General features: G+C 41.2%; 1 protein-coding gene across 3 annotated transcripts in view; it reads right to left on the minus strand.

The window, feature by feature from the left end:
* WDR25 (WD repeat domain 25) overlaps positions 1-12,525 on the minus strand; it is a 118,556-nt gene extending 106,031 nt beyond the window's left edge. For all 3 annotated transcript variants that reach the window (XR_014027256.1, XR_014027257.1, XM_081333991.1), the window contains exons 1-2: positions 12,423-12,525; positions 9,008-9,768 (exon numbers count right to left, since the gene is read on the minus strand). Coding sequence is in view for 1 of the 3 variants with exons in the window: in XM_081333991.1 (XP_081190117.1) it covers positions 9,008-9,697 (690 nt within the window). In the remaining 2 variants the exon portion in view is untranslated. The remainder of the gene's footprint in view (positions 1-9,007; positions 9,769-12,422) is intronic.
* Between the last annotated feature and the right edge of the window lie 97 nt (positions 12,526-12,622).

Here is a 12,622-nt window from a genome sequence, read left to right on the forward strand (position 1 = left end):
TTAAATTAACTTAATGTAATTGCACTTCACTAAATTGATCTCAACTCTGAGTGGGATTTTCCACAATCATTAAAGCCTAAACACTTATTTAAAAGTAAGAATCCTTTTAAACAAACAGCTTCGAGAATGAAATTCTTCAAAATATGATTCATTAGATTCAGATAGATCAACCATATAAAATCTATCCATACATCCATACATCATTTATTTCTTTACGTTTTGCATAATTCCAGGTAGAAAAGCAAGCTAATGAAATGCATTATATTCTGGGTAAAAAATTATTTGTCAAAGAAATACAGAAAATATAACTCTGCTGGTCATCCAGACATTTGCAATGCAGCTCCAGTAGGCATGGATATGGATATATTGAGGATTGATTCAATTCAATATACTAAAACTTATGGTAGAGTTCCAGGAAAGAGATGGTTAACAATTACAATATTAACCCCGAAGGGTTCAAGCACCTACATGGTTTCAAGCAAATTGTTCTAATCTAAATACTCCTCTTGGGAAATCAATTCCCTATTTGTCTGTATTTTCCCACAATATCACCCATGAAATGGCATGTCAAAACTGGAATTGAACAGTAGGAAATATACAATGTATAGGTTTCCTAACTGCAGATGTACAAGGATTTCCTTTGAATCAGTGTACATATCATTTTGGACTTTGACATCAACAATATATAAACTGTTCTTTAAATGCTAGAAAGATGATATAATTAATTGGCATAATAACCTTACTTGTAGATAAAGTTCACATATAGTTGAAAATGCAAATTTATAAGTTTCTTTAGAAAGATAACATTTAAGTCAAATCTGACAACTTTCAGTTTCCGTAGAAATTCTATGTTGGGGAAAACTTGTTTCAGACAGTTCACTAAAAAATTGCTAAGATTTACTTCTATATCACTGCCATCAATTTCAATGAAGAGTACTTGAAAAATATGCTTTCATAATACACTATCTTCCAAACCATTATCTATCAACACCATACAGTAGTGGCCAAAATTGTGGTAACCTTTTGGGAAAAGTGTATTTTTGAGATTTGATGGCTAATAACACCACTTTTTTTTACTAGTACCATAACATTATATATCAATGGAAAGATAATTTAATCAAGAATGTAATGCAACAAAGTTTGTTCAATTATCTGTACTGTATTCTATGAAAGGTTATAGCCAAATAACCAGAAAAAGGAAGCACAACTGGCTTAGGTTGATATCAGGTAGCTTTCCTTCATCTGATTGTAGCCAATGAGCATGAGAGTTTAGAAAGCCAATCAGATTTGAACTTGTTTTGGCAATGAGCCAATCAGATCACAGTAGGATTCAGTTATTGATGTCATGTATTGAAGCTGAGACTAAGACATTTGTTAGTGTGTTATGTGATCGCTATCAAGTTGGTTGGGTTTTTTGTGTTCTTTCATTTAGTAAAACGTAATAAAATTAAAGTAATGGTGCAAAGAGTTGACTGGTTGCCCAGAAAGAGATGTAAAATAGTATTATTAAGTGAACAAAACTATGGTTATAAAGAAATTAGAAGAAAAAATGGTGGAAACTTAACCAAAGGTGGCATTTCTACTGTACACTTTTCCCAAAAGGTTTCCACAATTTGGCCACTACTGTACTCTGTAACAGAGCTTTTCAACCTTTTCACCCATTTTACCACTTTTAGGATATGGCAACATCCAAGTACCACCAGGCGCCTAGCAAGGTGTCAAAAACTTGATAACAAAAGAAAGAAAGAAAAAAAAAGAAAAAGAAAAAAAAGTGATGTAAGTACAAGTAGTCCTCGACTTACAACAGTCGCTTAGAGACTGTTCGAAGTTATAATGGCACTGAAAAAAGTGCCCCCCAAACCACAGCCGAGCAAGACACCTGCCTGCCCGCCCGGCAGCGCTCTTCCTCCTGTCCGAGGTTTTCATTGTTGTGAGCATTTCTGTTGAGGATTGGCAGCAAGGGTGGGGTGGGGGGTGTTTGGTTTTTATTTCCCCCCCTCTGCTGGGTGGTTGCAGCAGGTTTTGGTGGAGCCTTGGTGGAGCAGTGGGCTAATGCCTCCTGAAGTAACACCAGCTGCCTGCAATTAGTGCAGGTTCAAGTCCCACCAGGCTCAAGGTTGACTCAGCCTTCCATCCTTCCGAGGTAGGTAAAATGAGGACCCAGATTGTTGGGGGCAATAAGCTGACTTTGTAATAATGCCGCTTGGGGAGGGGGGCGAAAGCCCTAATAAGCAGGCATATACATAGAATGAAGGCTATTGCTAAGTACATTGATTTGTGCTTTAGATTGTAAGCCGCCCTGAGTCTTCAGAGAAGGGCGGGATATAAATGGGATTTTAAAAAAAACAAAACTTCACATGACCCTGGAACACTGTGACCGTCAGAAATATGAATCAGTTGCCAAGCATCTGAATGTAAATCACAAGACCCTGGAGATGCTGCAACATTCCAGCTGATCGGCGCTTCTTCTGGGCTCAGAAGCCCCAGGATCAGCGCCGAGCTCCAGGTGGAGCCTGGCGCTGATCCTGATGCTTCCTATGAGCCCTGACAGGCCCGAAGAAGCGCTGCTCCTGGTGCTTCCACTGAGCCCTGACAGCCCTGCAGCTCCAGCCATCTCTCGCTCAGGCTTGTGCGGTGCTGCCACCTGTTCAGCTCATTCCCCTCCCCTGCTACCATCTTTCTAGGATGGTCATGTACCACCTGCCAGGTGCCAATGTACCGCAAATGGTACCCGTACCACTGGTGGAAAAGCCCTGCTCTATAAATATACATGAAATGAACCTTTTAAAGAGAAGTGTGCTTTTTATATAACATTGCACAAACAAAGCAACTATTCTGATTAATTATTTTCCAGTATTTATTTCTCATCCCAATCCTACTAAGCTCTGGGCAATAGGTTAAAATATAGAGCCTGAAACTACCCAAATAAAGAATAAAATACATAAATTAGGTGCCTAAAAATAATTAGGACTGAAAGTATGTTCAAAAAGAACAACTTTCACTTACATGGGGGGGAGCAGAACTGGACCCAGTGCTGGGATCCAGCCAGTTCGCTGCCATTTCCAAAAGGGAGAAGGGAGATGCTGGCCGATGCAGGGGGGCAAGAAAGTGCAGACCAGCAGAAGGAAGGAAGGAAGGAAGGAAGGAAGGAAGGAAGGAAGGAAGGAAGGAAGGAAGGAAGGAAGGAAGGAAGACTTAAGGACACCCAGAGAGGCAAAGGAAACTACCGTAAGCTGCCTTTCTCCCTTTCTCTTTCTTGGCTGGGAAGAATGCAGCCCACACAGGCTTCTGCTTCATGCAAGCAGGTGGCAGCGATGGAGGGCCAGTGGAGGGATATTAGGGCTGATGGAGGGAGCCAGCAGGGGAGGCTTGCGCCCCTGGTCATGGCGCAAGCCATGGGAGAGTTGGTGGAAAAGGAGGAGGAGGCTGCCGCTAGGCAGGCAATCTGTGGGGTGAAGCAGTGGCAGCAGGAGTGGCGGGGACCAAAGGAAGCCCCTCCAGTGGCAGACGTGGGTGGTTGTGCAGCAGCAGCAGAGCCTTTCACCATCACTTCCCCCTGGCTCTGAAACGGTGGAGGGGGACTGGGTAATGTCCATCCTCCGTAGCATAGCAGTCCAGCTCAGGAGGGGAGTCAAAGGGAAGAGGCGGGCAGGCAGACGGGTCATTGAACCAGCGGGGGGAGTTAACTAAGCAGGGAGTGGCCTGGGTGCAGGGACCCTGAAGTAAACAAGTGCAGGGTGTATGGAGCAGCTACCCCCTGCCCTAGCTTGGTTTTTATGTGTGTGCCTCTTAAAGGGGCCTGTGATTTCAGAGAGAACTGGTTGTTAAATTATCTGAATCCCACCACTGGTTGGACCATCTATACTTTCAGGAGAAAGGGGCTAATCAAATTTAACTTCCTTTTCCCAAAACCAAGTGTTATAAAACCTATTAAAAAAAACACCCTGGCAAATTTATTAATAGCACAACTGCGTCACCATGGGTCACTTGCTTCATCTCAACCAAGGAAAATATAGTGGCAAACCACTGCCAAAATTCTGCCAAGAAAACTTCCTGGACTTGTCTTAGGGAATCACCAAGAGTCAGGACTCTCGAAGGCATCACACACATAGACATAAATCATGTAAGATACAATATTTGTAAAATATGCAATAATAATTGTATTTCTAGATAGGAAGACATACAAAGAAGAAAAAACATGAAGCGGTAGTAAAACATACCCCTCCACAGTCGGTGGCTGTTTTGCTTTTGCTCAGGGCTGCTCAGTAAGCTGTTAAGGCTCTATTGGGAGCCCGGAGTAGGCTGTAACTGTTTGCCTGCTTAATAAATGCATGTTGTACTTTCAAAATGATTAGACTGTTTTAAGAGAGTTGGGCCATGATAGGTCAGATGAAGAACATACATTTTTATGTTTTATGTTTTATGCCCATTCAATCACTTTCCTATTAGCAATTGTTTTCCACTGTAACTAAAAGGGTGAATATTTCTTCATTCTGCTGAAAAACTAAATAAAGGGAAGCTCAGTTCTAATAATAAATGCTTAAATGCCTCCTTAAGTAACACCAGCTGCCTGCAATTAGTGCAGGTTCGAGTCCCACCAGGCTCAAGGTTGACTCAGCCTTCTATCCTTCCGAGGTAGGTAAAATGAGGACCCAGATTGTTGGGGGCAATTAAGCTGACTTTGTAATAATGCCGCTTGGGGTGTGTGTGAAAGCCCTAATAAGCAGGCATATACATAGAATGAAGGCTACTGCTAAGCTTGTAAGCCACCCTGAGTCTTCGGAGAAGGGCGGGATATAAATGGAATTAAAAAAAAATGTTACTCATAATTAAGTATATAAACCTTATTATATATAAATTTACATAAATCTCATATGGTTAACCCACCAAATACATTGAGACCAATACAATTACTGCAAAAGATGACTGAACAATATCCCAGTTGCCTTTGCAGATTGCACATGCATGCATGTACTGTATGTTTTGATTGAACCAAAACATTGGGGATTGTGCAGAGATAAATGTAGGAAAAGACAGACATAAAGTTCTGGCAAGATTCTAGCAATCTACAATAGACCCAGAAAAACTCTGATGTACAAAGAGCAGTTAATTTCAATTTTGGGTCAACATTAGCTATTATCTTTCCACCATAACAAGAGCAGCCAAAATGCTGGTGCAGCAAAAGGAAATGGGGAAACTGATGGGGAGAAAAGTTCAGGCAATCGTAAAGTTTACAGCTTATCCATCACACGCTCTTATTCTTACTCTAACTCAGATATGTCAAACACAAGGCCCGAGGCCCGGATCCGGCCTGCGAAGTGGTTTCATGTGGCCCGTGAAGCCACCCTGGAAACAGGGAATGGCCCCAGCTCCCTTGGCCCTGGCCCAGGCTGGCCGGGAGCCAATGTACAATTTCGTGGTGGTCATCTATGCTGAAATGCATTCAGTCTTAGCTCCACAAGGCCGTCTGGAAACAGCGAGGGACTGGCCCTTGCCGCGGCAGCCCCACCCACTGGGCACGCGCTGGGCAGGTATCACCCTTTGTGAGGAATGAAGAAATGCACCATCACCTGGAAGTGGCCAGCACAAGCCTACTTTGGGCAGGCTAGGGGCTGGGCAGTATTGCACTTGTCTTCAGATTCAAGCCACCCGGCTCAGCCTTTCAGCACTGTGAGGAGAGCAACCCGCTGCCAGCCAAAACCGGGCAGGCTGGGTGCTGGGCAGCATTGCACAGGTAACATCGATTCTCATGCTGCTCATGGCATCTCCTCCCCCAGAGCCCACCAAGCCGGATATGTGAAGTAGGCGAGGGCCATGTGTTGGCCACTTCCAGGCGATGGTGCATTTCTTCATTCCTCATGAAGGATGACACTTCCCCAGCTGCGTTTCTTGCCTGTTTTTCTCCCTCCCTCATCTCAAATATTTTCCCACCACTCGGAAGGAAGGAAGGAAGGAAGGAAGGAAGGAAGGAAGGAAGGAAGGAAGGAAGGGAGGGAGGGAGGGAGGGAGGGAGGAAGGAAGGAAGGAAAGAAAGAGAGGGAGGGTCCAAGGGAAGTCCTGCCTTAGTCCTTCCCTGCTGCCTTTTCACCATCCCCTTGCCCCCTCCTCCTGGCCTATCCTGGGGGGGGGTGTCTCCCATCCTATTGCTAAGGAAGCTTTGGATACAAAGCCAGGTCTCTTCACATGAAGAGGGAGTGGGCCTCCCTCTTGACTTTGCCCTCATACCCATCATGAGCAACCAGGCTAAGGAGAGCAAGCACAGCAGCAGCCGCCTTGAGGAGGTAAGTGCAGCTGGGCAGCCCCTTGGGAAGTGGGGCTGGGCTTAGTGCTGTGGGTGCTTGAGGGCTGGGCTGGGCATTTGACCTCCACGCCACCCTCCCCCCCACATGGCCTGAGAGGAACAGTGAGGCTCCTCCAGTGGACCATGTCTTGGCACTTGCCCTGGTCGCAACTCCTTCTGCCAGAGACCCTCAGATCTGTCCCACTCCTGCCCAGGCCCCCATAGGTACCCTTGACACAAATGATGTACAGCCATGCCCACCCAGTAGGCCACATGCACTCCACTTGCTTATTCAGACTTTGGAATTTATTTGTTGTATATAATAATAACTAGTTTACTTTTGCTGTTGATGTTACTCAGAGTTGCCCTATTGGACAGATGTGTAACATTAAATTTAATAAATGAATACCTTTAGTAGTATTGTGTAGTAGTAGTAGTATTTTTATTCTATTATATTCTGTGAATCACCCTGAACCATATTTACAGAAGGCAGTTGAAATATTCCTTGTTTAAAATGCAGATATCAGTCAACTTTTTGTTAGCTTAGGGTAGTGTTTCTCAACCTTGACAACATTAAGATGTTTGGACTTCAACGCCCAAAATTCCCCAGCCAGATTTTTGTCTGAAAAACACATCAGAATAGTAGACCAACAAAGGTCCACTTTGGACACTGTACCAAACAATTCTTTATAACAATTATCAGTGAGATTAACAGAATAAAAGAATGACAGAATGACAGAGTTGGAAGGGACCTTGGAGGTCTTCTAGTCCAACCCCCCTCCTCAGGCAGGAAGCCCAGGAATTCTGGGAGTTGAAGTCCACGAGTCATAAAAGAGCCAAGGTTGCCTACCCCTGCCTAATACCACTTCAGACAAATGGTTTTCCATTTTTCAACCATATTCACAAGATTAGTTAAGATTATCTAATCCTTGAAGAAGGAGTAGAGTGTTGTGTTGAGCTCACAAACTTCTTTACTCCTTCTCTCTCAAGTGTAGCTTGACACATATGGTTTGAAACTACTAAACTTCATTAGTACAAATGAAGTTAGGAAAACTACATTTAGAAAATGAGGCACAAAAATAAACATATTTTTGATCCTTGCAATTGCTTTAAAGTAACTAAAATTCCTTCCCAGAATGAATGCAATTATGACCTTAAACAGTATGCTGCCTTTTTGCGATAACAGACCAAGCAAGTTGAGAAGCAAATTGCAGTTAGAAGTCTAGTCTTACAACATTTATATTTAATCTAATTGTGCCCTCTACTGGCTTTAAAGTTACAGGACAATAAGAACAAAAGTAACAGTATTAATCACTTTTTTAAAAAAAAATAAACTTCTACAATAGTTATTCCACAAAACAATTAAACAGGAGTTACTCAAGTTCTAGTATCCAGTAGTTTTTCAACATTTATATAACTATATGCATTTTGTGTGTGTGTGTGTGTGTGTGTGTGTGTGTGTAATGTTGCTTTATCCAATGATTCTCAATCCTTGACTTATTAGCAAAAAAATGGCTTTTTAATTTTAAATTCTGATTGTCCAAATGTACCAGTTGCAAATCTGCATTTCTGAAAAGGAATTCAAGAGACCATTTCAGCATATCTCTCATATAAAAATTATTTCATCGCAATATATGCCTCTCACATTTAAATTAGGAAACATAATTATTTCTTATTTAGAAACGGGCCTTCTTGTCAATTAAGTTTTTAGACAACAAAGTAGGAAGTAAGAAGTGCTTTGATTACTGAAATAATAAGAATAAATATTAGGTGGATAAAAATGCCAAATATAATCTAAAAATCTGGATAACTGTGCGACCAACAATAATAATAAATCACTGCTCAACACTGTCCATATATACAACAAATGGGAGTTTGAATTGGATAAATGTGCCACTTTTACCATCAATGGAGGAAAATAATGAAAACTAAGGGAATCAAGATAGCCTATGGAAATAAAATTAAAAGTCTGGATGAAGATGTTCATTACAAATACCTGGGCATCCTTCAAGCTGACAACATCAAGTCAAGATGAAGATTATAAATGAATACATTGTGAGCCCAAAGAAGATTTTAAAATCCAAACTATTAATTTCTCACCGTTTTCACTGGAGCTTATTTCTGAATATTTCTGAGTTGATTCTGCTGGATAAGCACAATGTATGCACACAAATGGTAGTTATCTGTTTTGAAACTGTGGTATTTCTTTTGTGTAAAAAATGCATAAAACTTCAAGGACTAAGCTAGCCGTGATGTCCTGACTGTTAAAAAAAATAGCAGGTTATGACACTTAGCACAGAATGAGGGTGTAGGCTGGTGCCTCAAATGTTTTTCCTGGAAAGGGATTAAAAATAAACATTTTTTCATGACTCTATGTCCCTCCCAGGCTTCAAAAACCCAAATGCAGCTTTGAAAGCGAGAGAGATACTGCCCACTGTTCATCTGAGGCTATGCCTGATGGGCCTTTGCTCCTGCAATTGCTATGGATAATTTGTTTCTCCCATTCACCCTTAACCAAGAATTAGATGAAACCGGTAGCACTGTTCAGTATTTTTCACATCCACAAAGTGTACAGACAATATTCATCAACACACAATCTTATCTTAATTCAGATTGTTATAGACAAGATACAATTATATTTTGTTTAAAATAGCTTAGAAAAAGGCTTGAAGGGAGCTTCAATCATTGTATAAGTTAATTAAAGACATTTATATTGCAACACATTACCTTGACAGTTTTATCCATAGAGGCAGAAAGCAACATATGGCTCCACCTCTGCAGAGGACACCAGCAAACTGCATTAATTGGTCCACCATGCTCAGCCATGTGAAACACCAAGTTCTTTGGAATTTCAGTAACTGCATATTTTGATCCTATGTATGGCATAATATATTGGGAAATTTTAACTGACATTTTATCTTCAGCTGTACTAAATTTAACTGGAGAAGATACGCTTTCTTTTTGGTATTCCTTTTTTTCCTGTTGCATTTTTTTTGAAATATATGGTCTCAGTTTTTGAATAGTTACATCTCCGTCATTATGCCCCCTCTTCTGAGCATATGCATTTCCTGAAGGTATTTTAGGTTCCAATAAAGGATTTAATGGCTGGGTATACTTAGTCCTTGTTTTTGTCAAAGTAACAGGGTACAATTTCTGTTGTACTGCTGCTATTATAGCCTTTTCATTAGGTTGTAGATGCTGTTGAAAGGTATCCTCATAACACATGTTCTTTTCGGAGCTGCCCATGTATTCCACAGAGTTGACTTTTTTCTCAGAAATAATATTTAAGTCATCACTGGGCTGAACAACATCCACAGCAGAATTTGTTAGATTGATTTCACTGCTAATAACATCTCCAGATCTCCCAGTCTCTGCTTCAGAATCAGAATCATCATAGGCAACAAGTGAAAAACTCATTATGTGAACTATAGGGTAGGGGGAAACACTGAAATGTACGTCTTTGGATTCTCATCAACAATGAGTAGTTTCTGTAATGAAAGGAACAAATATAAACTGTCACTTAAAATAATTCTGTTACATCTCTTTCTTACAAAAGTCATCATAATTTATTTCTAGGGTTTAAAAATATTTTACTTTTAATTTTAATTAATATCCACAGTAAACATTAAAATAGCTATAAAAAGGTAAAGGTAAAGGTTCCCCCGCACATGCGTGCTAGTCGTTTCCGACTCTAGGGGCCGGTGCTCATCTCCGTTTCATAGCCGAAGAGCCAGCGTTTGTCCGAGGATGTCTCCGTGGTCATGTGGCGGCATGACTAGACGCCAAAGGCGCACGGAACGCTGTTACCTTCCCACCGGAGTGGTCCCTATTTTTCTACTTGCATTTTTACATGCTTTCGAACTGCTAGGTGGGCAGAAGCTGGGACGAGTAACAGGCGCTCACTCTGTTACGCGGCACTCGGGATTCGACCCGCCAAACTGCCGACCTTCTGATCGACAAGCTCAGCGTCCTAACCCACTGAGCCACCGCGTCCCTTTAAAATAGCTATATAATATCAATAATAACTATTATTAAATATTAAAATATCCATGATAAAAAAATCTAATGATTCAGAAATAACCTGACTAAAAACCCCTATGAAAAATGCATATATCTCCATTGGGAATTAGTATCAATCAGAAAATAATAATAATTTAGAACAATTCTGTCTTCACAGGTCTCTCAGAAGACCTGTACTATACCATACAATCGAACATTTAGAGAAAGACTGCTCTATAAAGTTAGTGCTAGTATAAAACAGCACCATGTCCTTTTCGTTTCAGCATCTGACTTTGCAAAAAATGCAGAAGAATTAAAAGTCTCTCCCTCCCTGATTATACAGGGCTAGTTAATTCTAACTCAAGAGGTCTTGGAGATGCTATATAATCAATAAAATGTTAGTCTCAAAATACTAATTTGGCCTTTCCCAAATAAGATGATTTTACTCATTTGCTGAATAAAAAAACTGTCATGGAGCCAACCCTTCTGTTTTTATAAAATGCAAGTAGAGGGCCACGTTCAGTTAAATGAACTGATACATCAATAGATATGGCAATGTGGATTCAGTGTGTCTAACAGTGTATATAAATACAAATTTTAGCTAATCAGCCTACTAGAATACAGAAACAAACATTAACAATTTGATATATGGGACAATACTAGTTGCACCCCTATAGTAAAAAAGAAACCTCTTGGATTTAGAAGTGCTCACTATGAAAGTAAACATGGAAAATGAAAAATCTGGGTTGTTAAATATTAAAAAGACAATCATGTTAACTAGCATGCTTAGCTGAACTCACAGGTGACAGCAAAAATAATACTTTTGTTTTCTTGAGTTCAAAGATAGATTAAGTATTACAAAGAGTGCAAAGAAGAGCAACAGAGATGATTAGGGGACTGGGGACTAAAATATATGAAGAACAGTTGGTGGAATTGGGTATATCTAGTGTAATGAAAAGAAGGACTAGGGGTGACATCAATATCTCAGGGGTTGCCACCAAGAAAAGTCAAGCTATTCTCCAAAGCACCTGAAGGCAGGACAAGAAGCAATGGATGGAAACTAATCAAGGACAGAACCAACCTAGAACTAAGGAGAAATTTTCTGATAGTTAGATCTAATCAGTGGAACGACTCGCCTACAGAAGTTGTGTATGCTCCAATACTAGAGGTTTTTAAAGAGAGATTGGACAACCATTTGTCTGAAATGGTATAGGGCCGTGGTGGCAAACCTATGGCACGGGTGCCACAAGTGGCACGCAGAGCCCTCTCCGTGGGCACGCGTGCCATCACCCCAGTCGTATGCATTCAGCTGGGTTTTATAAACCCTTTTTGCTTTAGGCCTCCACCACCATGTGCAAAAAAAAAGGTTCAATCAATCAATTTCAACTTCTTGGGGGGGGTTCTCGCAAAGTTGGAATTGATTGATTTAACATTTTAGTCCCACCCAGTCTGCCATTACCACTGCAGCCATGCCCACCCAATGGGCCACGCCCACCCAGTTGGCCATACCCACCCAAAGGGCCACGCCCATCCAGCACCAGATGATACATAAGTGGGTTTTGGGTTGCAGTTTGGCCACTCAGTCTCTAAAAGGTTCGCCATCACATGTATAGGGTTTCTGCCTGAGCAGGGGGTTGGACTAGAAAACCAAGGTCCCTTCCAACTCCATTTTTCTGTTATAGATTAATGTGCTAGAAGATAATTAAGGATTATCAACAGCAAGCAAGAACTACTTAGGACATTTCACAAAAGTAGATGAGGGGCTAGAAAAAGCAACTATACTTGGCATAGCTGAAAGTAGAAGTAGGGAAGGCAAGGAGAAGCCAACTCCTGCATCTTTTCACACTGGGCAAATTAGCAGGCAATTAAATCACTGCTAATCAATCTGAAACTCTGTCTTCTTTGTATCCGACCAGTCTGTTTAGGAAATAGAGGCGTTTACGAAACGTGCTTCGGTAGATTTATTTCCTCTTTTAGAACAGGCAAAGCCCGCTCTGGAGGTTAATTGCTACCAACTGCAACTGATGCCATTGAAACAGATCCTGAGCGGGCCGGGGACTAGCGGATAAGGAAGAAAAAAAAAAGAAAACCTAGTCACTCAAGCCATTGACCTAAAGGGGGATCCACTTTACAGCAACACTACCTGAGAGCAGCCTCCTCTGACATCAGATTAGATCGCCTTGCAGCGTGGCCACATCCTTCCCTCAAGAAAGCCACCCCTAGGAAACTCGACTTGGTCTCAAACGTTCCTATTTTACTGTCATCAACGTCATCCGTCTTTCTTCCTGGTTTGTGTGCTCTTTATTTTTTATTATTATTATTTTAAGAGAGTTTGGCGTCTCT

The sequence above is a fragment of the Vipera berus genome, assembly GCF_964194415.1.
Source record: "Vipera berus genome assembly, chromosome: 1".
Lineage (NCBI taxonomy): Eukaryota > Metazoa > Chordata > Lepidosauria > Squamata > Viperidae > Vipera > Vipera berus.